The following is a 21,448-nucleotide window of genomic DNA, read 5'->3' as shown; positions in this document are numbered from 1 at the left end:
TCATGACAACAGCACAGTGCACCAGTAGCACTCCATGGGCACTGAGCTCTCCACCTTTTTGGGGGTGGGGTGCAGGGAACAGTAATGAGAAATGACAAACATGAGGCAAAAGGGAAGATACTTCACAATCACACTTTGGACGGAAGCATGGAAGGACTCTGAGGCCTTTGGGGGGGAAAGGGTTAACGTTCCTTTGTGGGCCTCTGCTGGAAGGAAGCAGTCTCTTCAGGGGTGCTGTGGGCTGCTTCCCCCACCACTCAGGCACTGCAGCCTCCTCCCACCCCTCCTCATCCTGTGCCCACTTGGCCTGCTCTTGCTGCTCATGAAAAGCCTGGGCACTGGCCATGCAGGTGGCTGCCAGGCATGGACACAGCCTTGGCTCTGGGGCCTCAAGAAGGGAGGGTCCTCCCAGAAAGGCAAGGAGCTGGGGCTGGAGTCGGGGTGCAGCACTGCATGCTCCCTGCCTTTTAAGCAAAGGTTATCATTGGGCTAGCTAAACTTAGCCACAGGCTTTTAGCTAGAAGGGCAGGGGGCTGGTCTCAGATTTCGCTGGCCTAGCAAAGCCACCCTGGATCCCCCTGCCCTGCACCAGCTGATGAGCCTCGCCCATCCCACCCCACCCCCTTCCAGTCCTCATTCCTTTCAGCCTCACACAGTTCACAAACCTGGCCCTGTCCAGGATCTCTACCCTTCTAAGAGAGAAATGGATTCCTATCATTCCCTCCCGTTTGTGGGAAGGGGCTAGGCACCTGTCCTACCACGTGCCTGAGACCCCTTCTCCCACACACCCCTACCTCTCTGGACTCACCCTGCCCCCAACATCCGCAGGGGCAGCCAGTGGAGGGAGTTCCTGGCTCCCTGGCAGGCCAGCACGTACTAAGATAGGGGAGGGACTTCCGCCCTCACGTTTTGCTCTTCTGCCCTGGGCTGCTGTGGATGAAAGGAGCACTGTCTCCTAGTGTGGATGGCGCAGCCCTCAGGTTCCCAGGAGCAGCTCTGTGGGAGGTCTCTGAGTCTCCTCCAGCCCTGCCCCAGTGATGCCGTCCTCCCCATGGGGCCCCAACCCAGGCCTGGTGAGAGAAGCTGGTGCAGACAGAGACTGGTTTGTCTGCCCCAATTATCAGGTTTCCAGGCTGCCAGGGCCTCAGGACGTAGTGACCTTCTGTGCAGGAACCTCCCCCTCATCCTCCTCCCTCTCCAGGCCCCTACTGCCTTGTCCCCAGCCCAGGCCCCCAATCCAGAGAGGCCGCGAGCCAAGAGATGGGGAGGGGGAAGTGGAGCCTAGGAAGCACCCCCCCACCCCCCCGCAGGAGGCGCCCGCGCCCCTCCAGGGCCTTGTTTTCAGCTGTTCCTGTATCATTACCGAAGAGCCTAGAGAAGAAGATCCTCAACTTTCCCGCCTCACACACAGCCTTTGAAAGAATGAGAAAGGGACAGCCGCGAGCACTCCCGAGCTCCGGCTTTAATTCCCCACCCTTCCACTTCCCAAAGTCCTCCCGTTTCGACTGTGCCGCAACTTTAACATCCCTGACTCCTAGATGTCCTCCGCGAGCACTAGAGCCCGCGTCCTCAAGTCCACTGTCTTCTACATACCCTCAGTCCCATCCTGAGAATCAATCACAGGTCACCTCCCGAACGGGTCAATCTCAGTCCCTTCCCCCTCTCCGTCCGGAGCCCACACGTTTGGTGCGTGCACGTTTCAAGAACGGGGCGGGCCGATGAAAAAAAAGGGGGGGGGGAAGAGGCCCGGCTACTCTTGGTTTTACGGGCGCACGTAGCTCAGGCCTCAGCGCCCTTGGGCAGCGACTGGGCCAGCCGGACGGGGGGCGGGGCTCGCGTCACCAGCTCCCACCCCCCCACTCCCGTTCCTATAAAGGGGGACTGCAACCTCCGCCGCCGCTCTCTGCTCCTCCCCGTTCGACAGGCAGCCACTTCTTCCGTCTCGTGCAGTGCCAGGTGAAAACGAAAAGCAGCTACTAGCGGCTCGGGATGATCAGAACCCGGGAGAGGGAGTGTGTGCGGTCCAGGGTTTTAGCGGCTTTGATGCGGGGCGGAACCGAGCTGGGTCGGGTGGGGCCTCCGCATTGCAGGGGCAGGAGGACGTGAGGAGGCGCGAAGTGGACATGGAGGCCCTGGGGGGAGGGGAGGGAGGGTCAGGGGCCCGGAACCCGGCGCCGCGTGGACTGCGCTGATGCTTTCCTTTCTTCCCCTCGCAGTCGCATCTCTGAGACACGATGGTGAAGGTCGGAGTGAACGGGTAAGTTAGAGGCTGGGCTAGGGTGGGGCCCCGGGCTGCAGCCACCCCCACAGAAATTGCATCTGCAAGTAGCCGAGGCCAGGGGCTTTGAAATCACCTGGCGAGGTGGGTGGGTAGCGCCCTCACCCCAAGGAGAGCTCAAGGTCAGCGCGCAGACCAAGTGTAGGCTCGGGCTGGGGCTCCTATCCCCAGCTCGTAGCTGGGGAACCTTTGCCTTTCACTCCACCACCTCGGGCAAATGGGAGGCTTTCCTATTCTCACTCGGGACCCATCCCCTAATCCCCTGGCTGGGGCCTCTTTTCTTTCCTTTCGCGCCCTGTGGGTCACGTGTCGGGGAAGAGCCCCTCCCCCCACATCCTTCTCCCTCCCGCCGGCCACCCTGGGATGCTAGCTGCAAGGCTTGCGCATCATCAGTTTTACTTGTGGCCACCGGCCCGCCATGTTGCAACGGGGAAGGAAATGAATGAACCACCGTTAGGAAACCTTCCTTGGCTACTCTGTCCGCCCTTGCCTGTGACTAACCTCTCACTCCTCCCTTAGTAGGGTGGAGTCTCCTTTATCCGGTAAACCAGGTGATGCAAGGCTTTCCCCCTTTCTTGGCTCTCAAAAAGAACGGAACCTCACAACGCAGCCTCAAGCATCAAGCCAAATATCTTCTCAGGCCTGATGCTGCTTCTAGACAATTTTCTGATGAATCAAACAAGTGGGTTCAGGGAGACCCTGTTGTCCTCCTTACCCCAGAGGTGTGGTAGCTATGGCTTAGTGCCAGACTGGGGGAGCTGAGTCACCGTGGTTAGAAAAGAAAATTTACACCACAAAATGGCTCCCATAGCAGCAGCCCCTTCCCTTGCACTGGCTCAGCGCTCGCTGCCTTTTTTGCTCTGGCAGCCTAGCTGCTGACCTAACCCTAAAGGCCACTATAAAGGTCACTGGGGGGGTATTAGGTGTCTGTGAGTCTTGAGAATCCTGCCCTTCTTCCCATTCCATCTTCCAGAAACTAGATCTCCCCACTCCACCCTGATCTGAGTTAAATATAGCTGCCTGACCTTTCTGTAGGTGGGAGCCTGGGCTTCTGCTCTCCTCCACCCCCTTCCACTACCCACACATCTGTTGCTCCCAATGCTGATTTTAGCTAGGAAGGGCAGGTAGTTTAGCAAATTAGAGACTTGGGATTAGAGTGCTTGAAGACCAACTGGTTTTTTCCATATCTTTACCTTAACCTTGCCCTTTTGTAGGAGGGACTTGGAGAAGGGGTGGACTTATACCCTGTCCAGTTAGATTCTGTCTGACCTTTACTCCTGCCCTTTGAGCTTGGTGATGCTGAGTATACAAGTCTTTTCTGCACAGAGGGTGTAGCCTGAATCCAGGCCAGGCAAAAATAAGCCTTCCCGGGGAATGGGAAGCAGGAATGATAAATGCCATGTACCGAGCTTGTACCCATGCTGTGGGTGGCATTGTCCTACATTAGTACTTCTTGAAGGATTTGAGATGACTGGGGGGTGGGCAAGTCTTTAAGCCTAGTTATCTCCTAGGCAGGAAAGGAGCCTTCACTTTATGACCATGCTAGAAAGCCAGATCAGCCTGGCAGACTTGCTGAAGGAAGATAAAATTAGACCTCTTAGTATTTTGGGGGATGGGGGGTAGAATTATGTACAGTTGGCTGCTCATGTCTGAGGGTTCCACATCAACCAACTTGATGGAAAAGAACACAGGGGAAATAGATAAAAGTTCCAAAGAACAAAACTTAAAATTCCTGTCCACTAAGTACTAACTGAATCCACATAAATGAAATTATGTGTAGGTATTGTTTAGGTATTAAAAGTTAACCTAGGAGTGATTTAAAGTATGTAGGAGGATTGCAGATTATATGCAAATACTGCATCATTCTATGTAAAGGATTTGAGCATCCACAGATCTTGATATGGGGGAGGATCCTTTTCCAGAACCAATTCCCCATACATACCTACGGATAACTATTTTTTCTGGAAGAGGATGAATCAGCATATCTATTCCCTATCCACAATAATTCCCTTCTCATACTTTCTTGCTTCTCACCTCAGATTTGGCCGTATTGGGCGCCTGGTCACCAGGGCTGCTTTCAACTCTGGCAAAGTGGATATTGTCGCTATCAATGACCCCTTCATTGACCTCAACTACATGGTGGGTGCTGCCCTGGCAGGTGGTGGGAGGAGCAGCATGTTTAAGGCAACTGTATTAATGCCCTCAACTTGTTCCCCAGGTTTACATGTTCCAGTACGATTCTACCCATGGTAAATTCCATGGCACAGTCAAGGCTGAGAACGGGAAGCTTGTTATCAACGGAAAGTCCATCTCCATCTTCCAGGAGTAAGTGTGGAAGACAAAACAAGAGATTGTATTTTGTTTCCTTGCCTATTTTTGCACAGCAGGATCAGGGGATTTTTGCTTTGGGGAGGTAACTAGGATAGAGTACCTACCTCAGGTACATGGTACATCACATGCCTGAACTTCGTCCTATTACCTCTCTCCTAGGCGAGATCCCGCCAACATCAAATGGGGTGATGCTGGTGCTGAATATGTTGTGGAGTCCACTGGTGTCTTCACTACCATGGAGAAAGCCGGGGTAAGTGGATAGAAGGCTAAATAGGAGGAGAGTTGACCCTGAATTTGTAGCTAGAAGCATGAGGGAATCTATCTTAACCAGGAAAAAAAGAAAAGCAGAACCTACATTTGTAACCAACCCTTTTGATTATAGGCTCATTTGAAGGGTGGTGCCAAAAGGGTCATCATCTCTGCACCTTCTGCTGATGCCCCCATGTTTGTGATGGGTGTGAACCATGAGAAGTATGACAACTCCCTCAAGATTGTAAGGTAAGGACAGCAGAGGGCATTGGGGAAATGGCAGGCAGGGCTGAGAGTAAGGCTGTGTGCATGCCCTCCCTGACTTTTCCTCTCTTCCCAGCAATGCCTCCTGTACCACCAACTGCTTAGCCCCCCTGGCCAAGGTCATCCATGACAACTTTGGCATTGTGGAAGGACTCATGGTATGTGGATGATGGGAAATGAGACCTGAGCTGATTCTCACTCAGGGCTGGATCGCTGGATCCTTCTCCATACTTAGTTCTTGCTCCAAGACTAGGGGTTTTAAGGGACTGGTTCAAATCTATCCCTCAATCCCTCCCAAGGTGGAGGAAGGAGGCCGAGTGAGGGCTGGTGTGATGGGTACTCAGAGGGGCCTCATTAGCGCTTCCATTTTTCCAGACCACAGTCCATGCCATCACTGCTACTCAGAAGACTGTGGATGGCCCCTCTGGGAAACTGTGGCGTGATGGCCGTGGGGCTGCCCAGAATATCATCCCTGCATCCACTGGTGCTGCCAAGGCTGTGGGCAAGGTCATCCCTGAACTGAATGGGTAAGGCTTTGCTGTACCTAGGGGAAGAGAGGGGAGGGGGTCAGGAGCACCTGGAGCTGACAGTGCTTCCCCCTGTCTACAGGAAGCTCACTGGCATGGCTTTCCGTGTGCCCACTCCCAATGTGTCAGTTGTGGATCTGACCTGCCGCCTGGAGAAAGCTGTACGTTTGGGTTGGAAACGTGGTAGACTGAGATTTTGTCTGGTAAAACAGTGGTGATTTTGGAAAATGAACATCCATCTTATTTTTACCTCATTAGGCCAAATACGATGACATCAAGAAGGTGGTGAAGCAGGCATCAGAGGGTCCCCTCAAGGGCATCTTGGGCTACACGGAGGACCAGGTACTGGTCTGATAGGACAGAGAATTGCCCTATTAAACAGAGGTGGATTCCCATACTTAGCTCTCTTCTTTCCCCAGGTTGTCTCCTGCGACTTTAATAGTGATACCCACTCTTCCACTTTTGATGCTGGGGCTGGCATTGCCCTCAACGACCACTTTGTTAAGCTCATTTCCTGGTATGTAACCTGGGTGGAGGGAACAGACTTTGAAATTGACCTGGTGGCTGGCTCAGAAAAATGGCTCTTAATAACTCATTCACTTTCTAGGTATGATAATGAATTTGGCTACAGCAACAGGGTGGTGGACCTTATGGTCCACATGGCCTCCAAGGAGTAAGAGTCCCTGGACCACCTGCCCCAGCAAGAACACAGGAAGAGAGAGGCCCTCAGCTGCTGGGGAGTCCCTGCCCCTAACTCAGTCCCTCAACTCACTGAGAATCTCCCCCCTTCCCAATTTCCATCCTAGATCCCCTGAAGAAGGGGAGGGGCTTAGGGAGCCTTATTGTCACATACCATCAATAAAGTTCACTGCACCCAGCCACCTGTCTGTTCTGTGGTCATGGGAATGTGTGGAGTGGGACCTGACCTTTATCCTTTGGGGTTGGGGGGTAGGGGTGGGGAAGTGCCTGAGATTGAACTCAAGCACGCATTCAACCACTGAGCCATATTCCCAGCCCTGTTTTGTATTTTATTTAGAAATTGAGTTGCTTAGCAGCCTCACTTTTCCTGAGGCTGGCTTTGAACTCCCAATCCTCCTCTCTTATCCCTTGGGGTCATTGCAATTACAGGTGCCACAGCGGCATCCAGCTATCCTTATTATTACATATATATGCTTCCTCATTTACATTTTTCCCTCTGGGTGCTACGTGAAGCAAACTGAATATTGAAAGGCCCTTCACCTGGCTACCTCTGTTAAAAAGTTATTTTTACTTTTCTTTTTTGGTGGTGCTGGGGATTGAACTTGGCCTTACCCATGCTAGGCACCCCCAGCCTTCAGTTATTCTTTCAGGTACCCTTAGGAAAGGTAATATTGATGTCAGGACTTTGGAGTTGTGTATATGAGCCTGACTGGTTGACAGGCTTGTGAAGTATGTAGTAGGCTGCATGGAGACTCCTGCATGCAATTCTAGTTTTTCCACTCATACCTTCATGTGTGAATAACTGCAAGATGAGGCTATGATTGCACCCTCAGCTTAGGTCTTTAAATTAGGTAAAACTAAACATGATTAAAATGTCAGTAAAACAAGGTTTTACCTCCTCTAGCTTTTAGTGGGTAGTAACACAGGCTGGGAGCTGGTGAACTAGCTCTGCCACTTGGAGGATCTATTTGGGCAAGTTACTTGTAACTTCCTGTACATCATTTTGTGAAATGGAGATGAAAAAACAATACAGAACTCGAGATTCTATAGTTAAAGGGCTTGAATCGGTGACATAAAAGTGTTCAATAAATATTCTCCACTTTGATTATTATTAAAGACTCCATTCAAATGCCAGCACAGCCTCTGAGGTATTCAGAATTGAATCTCTCCACTTCTCAAGCTTTTCCAAGTCAGACGTATCAGCCTGTTGGTTTTGGTGAATGAGACAAGGAAGAGGCACATCTTCAGCCAACACTTCGAAACAGACCCTGAACGCAGGCACATAGACAGAGCTGCTTCACTTTTTTTTTTTTTCCTGTCACTCAGCAGAGACCAGGAGATAAGAGCTATCTTCCTTCAGGGTAATTCACCCAGTCCAGGGCATAAAGGCCCCTTTAATGCACGGTGCCTCCCTCTGTGAGGGAAGGTTACAGTCACATACACTACAGTTGGCAGGTGGACAGCCATGAGAACATGGACAGCAGGACAGTACCTATCCAGTATCACCTCCCTCTATCCATACCAGGAAGGGAAGTCCTGTCCAATTGCATGTGCTGCACAATCCTTTAGGGAACTTCTAGCTGAATCCACTTCATACCAGTGCCTGGGCCAGTTAGCACCAGTACAAAATCAAAGATAGTGGGCTCTAGATCCCAGAGTTGGAGGTCCCACATTCACATTCCTTACACAATAGAAAAGGTGAAAGGCCATGAGCACTCTTGGCCTTTTAAAGATGGGGAAGTAGCAGACACCACGCATGAAGGCAGGAGAGCCCCATTTGCAGTGGGAGCTGCCCAGGAAGGGCAGGGCCAAGCCTAGCCGCCGACATCCCAGAACTCTAGGGAGGCCAAGAACCAAGGGAGGAAGCCCGAGAGAGGAGCAACACAGGCCCCAGGGCCAGGTTTGGTGTGGTAGTACAAATGGTTTTCCCCTCCATGAACCCCCAGCTTTGGGTCTCGTTGAGCTTCTGGCAGGATGGGGCACAGGGGAGCCAAGATGGAGGTGGTCCCTATCTCATGGAGCTATCAGATGAGATATCGCGATCGGAGTCCTCAGTCTCGCTCGGCGGTGGCGGCGGGTCGCTAAGCGGGACCGCAGTGAAAGCAGGAGACTTTCTAGAAGAAAACGCCAGTTGTTATCTTGGGGCAAACAGAAGGCCTGATGGGGCTGGCATGCCTTTTCCCAGGGACTTATCCTTTGGTGAGGGCAGGGGACCATTGGGTTAAGGATGGATTCAGGGCAAGGGATGTGGGGAGGAGAGAAAGAATCCTCTCCCACACTGCCCTGATGGGGGAAATGGTCCCTGCTTTTTATCTTACGGGCTCTGAGAGTTTCAGCAGTCAGAAATGTCTGAAGTCACAGCATAAGAGATGTCACCTGAGATATATATGTATGCATATAATTCAAACCTTAAAAAAAATAAGAGATGCCAACTGAGTATACTAACCTTAGGTACCCCGCTTTATGTATATGTGTAATTTGTTTTGTTTTCGTTGTGCTGAGAATTCAACCCAAAGTCTCATGCATGCTAGGCAAGTGTTCTACTAAGCCACATCCCTAGCCCTGTAATTTGTTTGACATTTTTGTTTTTGTTTTTCTGAGACAGTGTCTTACTATGTTACCCAAACTCTCCTCAAACTCCTAGGTTCAAGCAATCTTCTACCTCAGTCTCTGGAGTCACTGGGACTACAGATAAACACCAGTGCACCCAGCTTATTTGTAGAATTTTTATGGTTTGTTAAAATTTACTCTTTTGTAAGGCATAACTTATACAGACAGGGTCAATCAAATGCACAAATCGTGGCTTTGACCCCACATCCCTCTGTGTTCCTTGCTAGTTTTTAAGCTGTGTCTAACCAGTGAAACCCCTAGAGGTGATGGTACTGAAGGGAGGAAGAAAAAGCTGTCCGTCTGGGCCAGATATACCAGGAGACTTGCAAAAGACAGCCCCACATCAAAAGTAACCAGATACTGGGCTGCAGTTATAGATCAGTGGTAGAGCACTTGCCTAGCATATGTGAGACACTGGGTTTGATAATCAATACCACATAAAAATAAATAAATAAAGGTATTTAAAAAAAAAAAGTAGGTACTACCCAAGGGTATTTAGGGCCTGCTGGTCAGAAGGCTCTGCTCCCCCATTCCTTTCCTGCATCACCCTGGAAGGCAGGTACTCAGAAGAGCAGGCAGGCCCTACACTCCAAGCAGGCCCTTACCGGTCTCCAGACTGGGTGATGAGCCGGCGGCAGGTCTCCATCTGCACATCCAGGCCCCGCTTCATGCTGCACATCTCCATGTACTCATGCAGGTGTCGGTTCATGTCGTTCTTCGCTGTCGCCAATTCCAGCTATGATGGGGCAGGACAGGGCCACCAGAGTTAGCAAGCCCAGGGCAATAGTACCTCTGCTCCCTTGATCAGGAGGCTAACATGCCAAGAGCACCAGCTGGACCAGGGATCCAGGAAGCCATGGTTGAAGGCTCAGATTTAAAAAGAAATCAGATGGGGCTGTAGCTGTAGCGCTGTGGCAGAGCGCTTGCCTGGCATACATGAGGCACTGGGTTCAATCCTCAGCACCACATAAAAACAAATAAAATAAAGGCATTCTTCCATCTACAACTACAAAAAAAAAAATTTTTTTTAAAGACAGAGAATGATTCAACCACTTTTAAAAAATTAAAAATCAGATGGAGACAGAAAGCACCAAACTATACAATAGTTTCCTCAGAACTTTTTTCTTTTTTTTCCATGGTGCAGGAGATGGAACCCAGGGCCTCACACACAAATGCTAGGCAAGTGCTCTATCACCAAACAGTATTCCACCCACCCCCACCAAACAATCCTTTTCTCAGGAATCTCTGCTTACAGAAAAACACAAGGGTATCTGTTGTAGGCCTACATTCTTCTTCTTTTTTTTATTTTTATTTTTTAGTAGTTGTTGAACTTTATTTTATTCATTTATTTATAGGCAGTGCTGAGAATCAAACCCAGTGCCTCACACATGTGAAGCAAGCGCTCTACCACTGAGCCACAACCTCAGCCAGGCCTCCATGCTTTTAAAAGATAGATATGAGCAAAGAGAAAAGGAATGTCAACATGGGCAGGAATAGAGATCAACATTCTAAACTGCTTGGGGCAGCCACCTGTGGATGCCCTTGTTCCCTCCCTGGGGTTCCCACAGAGCTCAGCTCACCCCACATTTCCTATGTGATGCTGGCTCTAGCCAACCTCCCTTACTAACTTGTAGCTCCTTTGAGGGCTTTCAGGGGTCTTACTCATGTCTGTGTGTCCAGCACTCCCTCAATGAGAATTAATCAACTCAGTGAAGTATCTGTAAGATTCACAACAAATAGGAGGAAAACCTGACTATGCTATTTATTCAAAGAGGCTCAATTCTCTTACCATTTTCTCCTCCTTACTTTATTTCTCTCTTATTTCCAGACACTGGAAAGAAAGACTGCCACACTGAATGTCCTACCAATTATAAGATATAACCTGACTTCAGAATCATTCTAAGTGGGAAAATGAGAGGCTTGGAATCAAGGGAAGATGGTCTTCTTCCCAGAACTCAAATCTGCAGACAGAATCTGACTGTGAGGCAGAGTGAGAGGTGGGGCCAAGCAGAGAAGAATCTGGGCCAGAGACAATCTGGCTGCCTTTGTTTGGGGTACAAAGGCCAGGGGTCCAGAAGGGGACAGGAATCAAACTTCTTGGAGGTGATTGGCTTGACTGTTGGAGAGCAAAGAGAAAGAAAAGGAAAGGGCCCGTGAAGAATGTGATTTGCACAGAGCAGAAGCCACCCATACTAATCTGAGTTGGATGAAAAGAGGATGAGAACTGGAAGAAAGGAGGAAATGGGTCACAGGGCCAGACAAAAGGGACAGCAGAGAGTGCCATTTGGGGTGAGATGGTGGCTGGTGGGTTGGAAGCCCTAGTGAGGATGGCATGAAAGGCACAGTAGCAAGAGGAGCAAGATGTACTAACTGTTCCACCTAGGAGGAAAACATGATGCTGAAACTCTCCTTCAGATCAGCTGCCACCTCTATCCAGCTCTTCCTCCTCAGGAAGCCGAGGCAGAGGCTAAAATCCATCACAAGAAAGGGAGGGAAGAAGGAAGGGAAGGGAACAAGGAAGAAGGAGGTGAAACAAAAATATTCTACCAAAATACAAGGCTAGTACTGCTAGAAGTAGTCTCTACATTTTTATATGTCCCTCTAAGGTCCATTGACAACTAAAAATAAATAGATAGATAGATAAATAAATAAATAAATAACAATCAATCTCCAGAATAGGTGTGTGTAACCAGAGGCAGGGGGGTAGGGGTGGTAAGGATGAGACAGGTGGAGACAGCCAGAGGGTACAGAAGAAAAAACTCCCTCCCACCTACCATCCTGGGCCCTGGCTTTACCATCAAATAATGAAACTGGCCCTGAGATCAAAGGCTGCAAAGATAAAGGCACTTCAGAAGCTATAGGTGGATCACCAGGGGCAATGTTGCAATCAAAGCCACCAAGTCAGCTTCCCCAGACTTGCCCCTCCTATCCTTCTGCTGTAAGATGACTCAGGAACAGCTTAAAAGGCATGCTTCTCTTAGGATATTCTTCTCTTTCTTACTAGGTCATATTTTCAACTAGACACTTCTGGTTAAGGGTCCAGCCAAACAGATGGCAGCTGCAGATCACTGCAATAAGACCCCTGCCTGGTTGGATATGTTGAAGCCTATCATCCAAAAGAGGTAGGGAGAGAAGGAAGAAATAGCAAGGCATACTCACAAGAGTGGAGATCAGTTCTCCCCACCATGGCCTTAGTTAGTAGCAAAACTCTGGCTGTGACTTTCAAGCAGCATTTTTCTGCCTGGGCCAAAAATAAAAGCTGAAATTTGTTGTTGTTTTTTTTTTTTTTACTTCAAGAATCAGGACTGTTTGATGTGTAGTGAGAGAATGAGGATGTAGGAAAACAATTTCTCGACTTCCTTCTCAAAATGCAGGCAGAGCGAGCACAACAGGAATGACATGCCACAAGGACTTGAAGAGAGGTTGAGCTGGAAGTCTACCTGTCTTGCCCCACCACAGTATCCAGGCAAGGGCCATTACACACTTGGACAGGACGCTCGTGGGAGTCCCATCCAATCATTCTCCTCTACAGAATGGCAACCTCCATCCTGTGGCACCACAATCCATCTTGAAAGTTGGAATCTTACTTAAAGCACCAGCTTCAACAACCATCTCTACAGGGGTCCCCAGGGCTATGGAATGATGGAGGAGGAGGCAGACGGGCCATCTCTGAGTGCTACAGCATTGACAGTGCTGATGATAACCAAATCAAAGGCCATTGTGGTGTCCTCACGATAGCAGATCCTGCCCTGAGTTCCATGTGTGGATCAACTGCTTCATTTATTCTTCCAAACCACCCTGTGGGGGTAGGATTATTTGGATCCCCATTTGACAAAGAAAACAGGCTCAAAGAGAACAAGTATCTTGTTCAAAGTTGAGTGGTAAAAAGTGATAGAGCCAAGGTTTGAAACCACATGTCCGCCTCCAGAGCATGGGATCTCAAGGACCCACCAGAGGTACCACAGCCAAGAGATAACAGAAAGTGAAGTCTCTGGACTCTGAGGCCCACATTGAGGGACCCCCCCACATACCTGCAGCCCTGCATGTCCTTACCTCTATCTGGTCAATGGTTTCCTGATATTCTTTTTCCCGGGTTTTAAACAAGGACTCAGTATCTTTAATCACCTTCTCCAGGCTGTCTTCCTGCTGCTGGAGGAAAAGGGGAAGCAAGGGGAGGCCAACCAGGTAAGGATGGGATGGAGAGCATTCCACAGGGTCAAGGCAGGGAGAGAGAGAAAGTCAGGTTAGAGGAAACTGGAAAGAGGAAATAAAAGGATAAAGGAAGAGGGGAGACACAGGGAAAGGATGAAGGCCACAAAGGGAGTAGAGCGAGGAATAAGGAAAGGAAGAGGCAGGGCATCAGGAAAGTCACAGCTGAGGGGCCCTGAGGCCGGGAGGGGTGGTTACCTCTCCCTGGGCCTCTGCGGCTGCCATGGCATAGCCTGAGAAATCCTCCCACAGCAGCAGGGTCTCCTCAGTCTCCTCCCAAGTCAGGCTGTCACAGTCGTCCTCAAAATCATACTCCCTCCTAGAGACAGGGAACCCGTGTGTCAAGGGCAGTGGGGCCTTGTCCAGAAAAGGAGACTGTGGGAAGCTCCGGCCTCGGGAAGGTTCTGGTGTGGGGGCAAGGATAAGGACAGGCCTGCAGGACTCACAGCTGGTTGAGCATGCGCTGCATCTCCTCGTTGATGCTGAGGGCTGTGCTTTCCTCCTCATCCCCATCGGGCTGGCGGGGCCCATCACTCTCCAACAGGGAGGTGTCCTCCTCGACAGCAGCCTTGCGCTCCCGCTTCCGCCCCCCCATGGATGGGACCTTAATGGGAGACAAGTGCAGAGACTACAGAGACGAGGCCGGGTGCATGAGGAGAAAGGGCAGGAGGGGGAGGCCAGGCAGGAGGCAGGGGGCAGGGGGCGGGACAGGAGGAGCAGCACGAACCAGCAGGAAAGGAAGGGTGGGGCAGACAGAGAGAAAAGACACAGTTACAATGACAGGAACAGAAACAGAGAGTCGCCAAGAGACAGGCAGACACACACAGATGGGGCAAGCCTGAAGACTGAGAAGGAAAAAGAAGAAATAGAGAAAATAGAGCAGTAAGATAAGGACAGAAATGGCTTGTTGTGAACACGTTGAGATGTGTCTAATGGCTAAAGAGGAACTTTTTTTTTTTCTAAAAACTAAAAACTTCCTGATGAAATGACTCAAATAAAAAAAAAAAGTTTTGGTCTGGGGGCGGGGTATATGGGTGTAATCCCCAGTACTACAAAATAAACTAATAAAAATAAAGATTTAAGCTGCAAAGAGGATGAGGATTTAGTATTTACAAAGGAGAACTTGACTCGCATCCAGATCTAGAAGGCCAGTGGGAAAAAAAGAGAGAAAGAAATGAAGTAAAGAGAAAAAGAGATTGAAAACGAGAAGAGCAAGGAAAACAGAAAGGGAAGAAGAAATCTGTGCTGAAGAGCCTATTGGGTCAAAATCAATGGCCAAAGGACCTGTGTGGTTCAGACACTGGGACTGGGACATTAATAAACTTGCATGAAAGCAAACTAACCAGCTTCTTCTATGGAGAAAGCAAGAAAGAAGATGAAAGGAAGAGAGAGGAGAAAAGCAGACAGAGGAGAGAGAGAGAGGGAGGGGGGAGATGGCGTTAGAGACAGCTTCCAAAACCTCTCCTGAGGCTGTCCCTTGCCCCCCAGCTTAGTCCCACTGAGGGCCCTGGTACTAAGACAAGGCTCCCCAGGAAGGGGGCAGAGCCTGAGCTACAGGCCAGCCACAATGGAAGCTCTTTCATCTGCCCGCCCCATCCTACTGGCTGATGATAGCCTGGCCCCTCACCTGGAACATCTGAATCATGTCCTCACAGTTGCGCTGCTGAGCCACATCACACAGTTTGGCGGTGATGTCAATGCGGCGGCAGATGTCCATATCTACCTTCATGGCCTTTTCCTGGATTTTGGTGTCCAGCTCTGACAGGTTCTGTCCAGAGAACATAAGGAACATAGGAGGTAGCAAGTACCCCTAGTGGCTTGGCAAAAGCCTCACCCTTCTCATCACACCATTGTCTATGAAGTTCTTAACTCCTGGGCAGAACACCCTTTTCCAGGGGGCCCCTCCTCATAGCATACACTGGGACCATCATGTGACTGGCTCTCTGGTCAAATGAGCTCTCTGAAGGGCATGGCCCAGAATCTGGTACAGACAGGGATTCCCTGGAAACAATCATAGTCCTAACCCTCCTGGAACTTACATTACCAGAGGGAAAGGAGACCATTGGGAATTATAAGTGAAGAAGGTGCCAAGCATGGTGGCACACACCTGCAATCCCAGGAGGCTAAGGCAAGAGAACCACAAGTTTGACCGGCTGAGGATATAGCTCAGTGGTAGAGCACTTGCCAAGCATATACAGGGCCATGGGTTCAAATAAGTTTGAGGCCAGCCTGGGCAACTTAGCAAGATCCCATCTCAAAATAAAAACAAAAAGGGCTAAGGTGTAACTCAGTGGTAGAACACTTGAATAACATGTACAAGATCCTGGGTTCAATCATTAATACTAAAAAAATAAATAAAGAAATCAAGGGTGGAGTGGAGAAAGTACTGTAATAACAGCTATGCTCATTTAGCATTTAAGCATATGCCAGATACTGTCCCAAATACATTGAAATCTTCATGATAATCCTGCAAAGCACACACTTTTATTTTCTCCATTCCACGGATGAGGCTATGGAGGCTGAGGAGGACTTGGAGGTAGAGGAACTGACTCACAGCCATACCACTGACAAGGTGTAGAGCCAGCATCAGAACCCAGACAAGCTGGCTCCAGAGGCTGTGCTCACACTTACTACCAACAAACTCCAGAAATGACCAGGCCATCCTGCCTCTCTGACAGGATGTAAGGCTTTTGTTCCTTCTTTGTATCTTTGTATCTAATTAGAGGGTATCAAGGCCCGGGAAAGCCAGAGGGACAGCAAAGTGAGGGGAGGAATGGCAGACGGGGCAGCAACAGGCCAGTAAGGTCACCCTTCCTGGTTCCAGCTGCCTGAGTATCCCAGCAGGGCCCAAATGGGACAGGCTGAACTCACATTACTCATGAGCCCCTTGAAAACGACCAACTCAGCTTTCAACTGTTCCACCTTCATGGCTAGCTCCTCTTGGCAGGCATCAGCCTCTTGGGCTTCCTATGGTAGAGAGGAAACACTGAACATTAGTGTACTGCCAATAAGAGAAAAGGGTAAAGACAACAAGAAGGGACAAGGAAATGGCACCAGGTTGAAGGAAGCAGTAGCAGTTGGGTAGCCACCCTCACCTCCTGGAGCTCAGAAACTCGTTCCTGCAGCTGTATCCGCACTGTGTATTCCTCTTCCCACCTGACAGATATTGGGAAGAGACAGAAAACGTAGGTTCAGAGTCCCTCCTGCCCCTACAGTTCCCTCTCCCAGCCTCTCTGGCTCAGACCCCAGGTCTGGACCCCTACATGGGGATTTACAGGAATGTGTAGCCAGTCAGTTGGTGGCCAGCTGCAGCTGTCAGGCAGCTCCACATTTCCTGGCAAGGACCAAGCTCACCAGCTGCCTTCCCAGAACCTCCAGGCCGCACACCAGAAACTATGGTTAAGAGTATCTGCCCCTGCTCTGACTCCTTGCAGGGCGATCCCCAGGGGGCCCCAGCTCCCCAGCTGTCTAGCCAGCCTCATCACCCACCTCCTGCCCACACCAGACCACCAGGCCCACCCAGCCCTGTCTCCCACCTTCAGTGGCACAGATCCGGTCTCCTGCCTCCTGCCCGCACCAGAACAGAGCTCGTCTAGCCCGCTGCCCTGCCTCCTGTGGGACCATTTAACCCTGTGAAAGCATCTGCGGGACACAGGCTATATCAACAGAGCTGCTCAGGAGCCTAGTGGGAGACACTCAAGTTCTTCCCCCACCCAAAACCCCTGGAAGGAAGCCACAGAGAGATGACAGGGCTGGCCCTGAAGCTCAAAGTCCCCCAGTAGCACACAAGCAGTGGACGTGAGAAGTCAATGATTACCATATACCCAAACCTGTACCTCGGCAGTGGGGGCATGAAAGCCAGAAGTAGCACCTCTCATTACCCAGAAGTCAGAGGAAGACCATAAGGAGGGTGGAAGACACTCCTGACCACAGGGCAGGGCATGAAGGCACTTCCTAGGACTACATGTCTTATTCCATCACAGAGACAGAAGTGGAATGGAGGCCAGCACTAGGATTTGGCCCTGTCAGTTCAAAACCCCACAGAATTGGTTGGAATAGCAACATATCTCAAATCCTGTTCATATAAACTCATTACTTCTTGACACAATCTGAAAAGCCTTCTTTTAGTCTGAGAAAGGTGGCAAACTGCACTGAGAAAAACCTCAACATAAGAAAGAAGGTGATGAGCTGGGGTTGTAGTTCAGTGGTAGAGAGACTGCCTGGCACGTGTGAGGCACTGGGTTCAATTCTCAGGACCACATATAAATAAGTAAAATAAAGGTCCATCATTAACTAAAAATTTATTTAAAAAAAAGAAGAAGAAGAAGAAGAAGAAGAAAAGAAGAAGGTGAGGAAGCAGCCAAGAGGACAGCAAGGACACTAAAATCCCAGAGAACTATTTCTGTAGTCAGGAGTGAGCCCTTCCTATCCCTTCCCTCCATCGTTTCTGCTTTCTTGCCCTCTCTGGTCCCGTGTCTCCTTGCTTGCCTGTGTTCCACATCATAACCGCACTGCAGTATGCCTAATAATAACTCCTGCATCACCTCGGCTGCCCCTCCCAGTTGGGTTGGCAGAATAGGCAGTCAGCCTGGCCACCATCCTGCTGGTTCACCATGCAGCCCAGCTCCTGGCTTTCCTCGCTAGCCCCTCACATGTCCTTCTCCTTTTGCTCTGGCATTAAAGAGCCCTGATAACATCAGGCTATTTATTTTCTTATATAAGACCCTTATCTTTTCTGGATTCTTCATTTGCAACATGAAGGCGTGGGAGATAACATCCTTATGAATCCATGAATCCCTAGAGAAAGCTAGCAAGATTTACAGGGACCGGCAACCCTGGACAGAATGTATCAAGGAGGACAAGCTGTACTGTTTGACAGTGAATTCAAAAAACTCAGGTGGAAACAAGTAAAGAAGTTAATTAAAGATGAAGATTAGGGGCTGGGGCTGCAGCTCAGTGGTGGGGCATTTGCCTAGCATGTGCGAGGCACTAAGTTCGATCCTTAGCACCACATAAAAATAAATAAATTGGGCTGGGGATGTGGCTCAGGCGGTAGCGTGCTCGCCTGGCATGCGTGCGGCCCGGGTTCGATCCTCAGCACCACATACAAAGATGTTGTGTCCGCCGAGAACTAAGAAATAAATATTTAAAAAATAAATAAATTAATTAATTAATTAACAAACAAAAAAAGATGAAGATTAATGAAGTCTCAAAGGGTAAGAAGTCTGAAAAATGAATCATCTGGAAGCTTGCTAGGATTCTATTTGCTTTTGAGCCAGACTTTTTGACCTCCATTCAAATATCTTTTACAAGCTTCTCTTACTGTGGGTAGGATCGGAGCAATTTTTGTGTATTCTGCATTTATCACATATTTCTCCTACAAATAGATTGTAGCCTTGATCTGAAGCAGGGGGCATTCCTGTATTGGAAAAAACTGAGGCCCAGGAGAAAGGTCAAATAAGGCAGGGGAACTGAAAATAGAGCCCAGGAGGCCTTGGCTTCATCCCAGTTTAATACTAAAGCTATCCCATGCCTTCTGCACTAAAGACAGGAGGTACAGTGTTGCTATAAAGAGACCAGAATGAGGGCAGGGGATCTGGGGTGGAAGAATGAGTACTGCCCGTGTCACGTACCATACAATTCTAGCTATGAGGCCCTCTGCACAGCAACACGCTGCAAAATGATGAGCTAATCAATCCCCAAGGAATAACTCTTTGCTGCCCTGGACAGCTGGACCAAGGACAAATACCTTTTCAGATATAAAAAAAAAAAAAAAATACGCCCCTGAGAAAAGCAATTGTTCTGTGGTAATGGATGTAGTCCAGAACTGTCCATGTTCCACTGATGGGTGACTGTGTTAATTAACTCCTGCAAGGGCAGGAGCAGGCTGGTTCTGGGTGGCACCTGGATGATGGTTTTAGGACAACTGAAACCCCCAAGGACAATAATAACATGGACAACAACTAATGAAGCCAACATGAAGCAGGACAATCTCAGTCTGCTGATCTGTGATATGGTAGACTCCAGCAGGTTCCCAGTCCCTGAAAGTCAGCCCCAGACCCAATGGTAATTTCCCAGAACATTCAGCCACTCCTTACCCAGACCTAAACCATATGACAATTCCTGCTATACTGGGCAACAAAGGTAGTCCCCCAACCTGCCCATAAGGAGCCCCAATAGCTCAGAAGGGAGTGGAGTCCCCAACCAAAGTACTGGCTCAGCCTATGCTCCTGTTGCATCAGCCTGGTTACCAACCATCTAAGGAATCCAACTAGTATACAGCCAACACTGCGGCATCACCTCCCTTCCCCTCATCCCTGTACTACCCTACTGGGGCAGGGTTCCTCTCAGAAAGCCAAATCTTCATCCTCAGAACACACTAGGCGTGCCCTGAGTTGTCTTACAGCTGTAGGGTGTGTCCATATTCTAACTTTTCCTTACTCAGTCCCTTTGCTTACTCTGCACATACTTCCTTCACCAGAGTTCACCACCAGCCCTATGACAACTACCAATCCCTTGCCCTTACCTTATGGAATTCCCTTTACTCTTCCTTTTCCCATTTTTTTTTTTAACCTGCTCCAAGCAATGCCTTGGGGTCTTTGGAACCTTTTGTATGGAACCTGGTTTCCATGAACATTCCTTGGGGAAACCCTAGATAGTAACAGGATCACAATGAAGGGTGCAGACCTTCCCTCAGTGAGCCTCTGCCCCTTCCAATTTCACTTAATTAACCTACCAATTTAAAGCTATATTCTTTGCCTCCTACTTTTGATCAGTGGGTGGAATTTATCTTCCAACTCAAGAACTGAAGACTGTAAGGCAATCAGACCCCACATGCAATACCCTCTCAAATGGTGTCCGTGTAGTATCTCAAAAACCTTTATAATTAACACAGTCATCTGAACCAACTGTAGCCTGCATGAGACAGAGAGATATGCCAGGAGAAAAATATGAATTTTCCAGTGTTCTGTTCCTAGTATGCTTCTTGTCACGAGTCTGACTTCTGCATTCTCTGTGGATTCTAGGCTCACTGAATCTAATTCCTTCCAAAGCTCCTCATACAAGGCAATAAACTACTGTTATACTATTCATAGTGATTCTTGGGCCTCCATTGCCCTGGTCTGGGAACCCACATTCACAGACCCCTTGTAAGTGCCATGACACTGAGCCCTATCCCCACCTTCCCGGTCCCTACCTCCTCTTGTACTCATCCCGCTCCCGCTTCACTTTGGCCAACACGTTGTAGAGTGCGCGGATCTCCGGGGTGATGGTGTCGATCTGGACGCCCACCCCATCAGGGTGCACCCACGACAGGCCAGGCCCTTGCACCAGCGTGGGCTCCAGTCCTGGCCCCAGCCGGCGGGCGTGCGAGAAGGACCAGATTGTGCCGGGCATGAAGCGGGCCGACGAGGAGAAGGCAGTGGAGGTGGAGGTGGAGGGCGACGAGTGGCAGGCCGAGGAGGGCGCGAGGGGACCGGCTGGTGAGCGCGCGGGCGAGCCCAGCACTCGCGCCGACGGGGGGCAGACCGCGGCCGGCCGGGCGCCCAGGGGCAGACCCAGGGGCCGGATGGGACTGATGAAGCCAGTTTGCACGGCCTGGTCGCGGCGAGCCAGGCCCCGACGGCCCTGCTTACCCTCCTCCAACGCCTGCTGCAGCTGCTTCTCCAGCAGCCGGTTCCGGCGCTCCAGCTCGTGCACCTTGGCCAGGAAACATCGGAACCGGAGGTTCAGGGTCTTGAGCACGTTGATGTTAGAGCCCAGGTCGTTGCGGAGTGCCATGGCGGCAGGGGGTGACGGGCCCGGGCCAGGGCCCGGCGGCGAGTAGGCTGAGGGGCCAGCGGGGGCAAGCGGCGCTGTGGGCAAGTCCCCTCCCCCGGTGAAGTGGTCACTTCCAAGGGGATCCCCCAGGGGCCCAGCCAGGCCCTGCTGCTCCTGCTGTAGGAGGAAGAGGTTGGGGCCGAATAACGGATTCATGGCTGCGCCTTCTGCTGGGAGATGGAAACCTGTGCAGGGGCTGGGATGGAGAGCGAGCGAGAAGAGCCAATGAAGTGCCTGCGGAACACAGGCGACCAATCATACGGCACGGCAAGGGAGCAGAGGTCGAGGGGGCGGGCACAAAAGCCAATGAATGCCTCACACTGGAAGATGAGCCCGAGGACCTTTCCGGGTCTGAAGCTTGTGGACCAGCTCTTCCCTCACTGAAATTCAGGCAGGAGGTGCTTAGAGCTCAGGATAGTCAATATTTCCTGAGTTCTGGTGGCAGGAAGAACTTCTTTCCTAC

At 50.2% G+C, this 21,448-nt stretch overlaps 2 protein-coding genes across 6 annotated transcripts; one reads left to right on the top strand and one right to left on the bottom strand.

Moving 5' to 3' along the window:
• The first annotated feature begins 1,887 nt into the window (after positions 1 to 1,887).
• Gapdh (glyceraldehyde-3-phosphate dehydrogenase) lies at positions 1,888 to 6,527 on the top strand. The gene is made up of 12 exons (XM_026403239.2): positions 1,888 to 1,956; positions 2,217 to 2,257; positions 4,318 to 4,417; positions 4,497 to 4,603; positions 4,769 to 4,859; positions 4,992 to 5,107; positions 5,199 to 5,280; positions 5,498 to 5,649; positions 5,732 to 5,810; positions 5,908 to 5,991; positions 6,069 to 6,166; positions 6,257 to 6,527. The coding sequence occupies exons 2-12, from the start codon at positions 2,235 to 2,237 to the stop codon at positions 6,324 to 6,326; spliced, it is 1,002 nt and encodes a 333-aa protein (XP_026259024.1). The 5' UTR covers positions 1,888 to 1,956; positions 2,217 to 2,234; the 3' UTR covers positions 6,327 to 6,527.
• Positions 6,528 to 6,627: 100 nt separating this feature from the next.
• On the bottom strand, positions 6,628 to 21,167 carry Iffo1 (intermediate filament family orphan 1). Of its 5 annotated transcripts, none has more exons than XM_077798731.1 (9): positions 20,363 to 21,167; positions 16,263 to 16,323; positions 16,039 to 16,134; positions 14,795 to 14,935; positions 13,614 to 13,795; positions 13,366 to 13,486; positions 13,012 to 13,107; positions 9,564 to 9,694; positions 6,628 to 8,462 (listed from the first exon to the last, which is right to left on the bottom strand). In XM_077798731.1, exons 1-9 carry the CDS (start codon positions 21,139 to 21,141, stop codon positions 8,357 to 8,359), a joined length of 1,713 nt encoding a protein of 570 aa, XP_077654857.1. In that variant the 5' UTR covers positions 21,142 to 21,167; the 3' UTR covers positions 6,628 to 8,356. The 5 variants fall into 5 exon arrangements, with proteins under 5 accessions (XP_077654857.1, XP_077654859.1, XP_077654858.1 ...); XM_077798733.1 differs by having other exon boundaries at positions 6,628 to 8,458; XM_077798732.1 differs by having other exon boundaries at positions 13,012 to 13,104.
• Between the last annotated feature and the right edge of the window lie 281 nt (positions 21,168 to 21,448).

This window comes from Urocitellus parryii, chromosome 5 (genome assembly GCF_045843805.1).
Source record: "Urocitellus parryii isolate mUroPar1 chromosome 5, mUroPar1.hap1, whole genome shotgun sequence".
NCBI classification, from domain to species: Eukaryota; Metazoa; Chordata; class Mammalia; order Rodentia; family Sciuridae; genus Urocitellus; species Urocitellus parryii.
The sequence above is the reverse complement of the archived record's forward strand: the minus strand, read 5'-3'. Positions and strand labels throughout refer to the sequence as shown.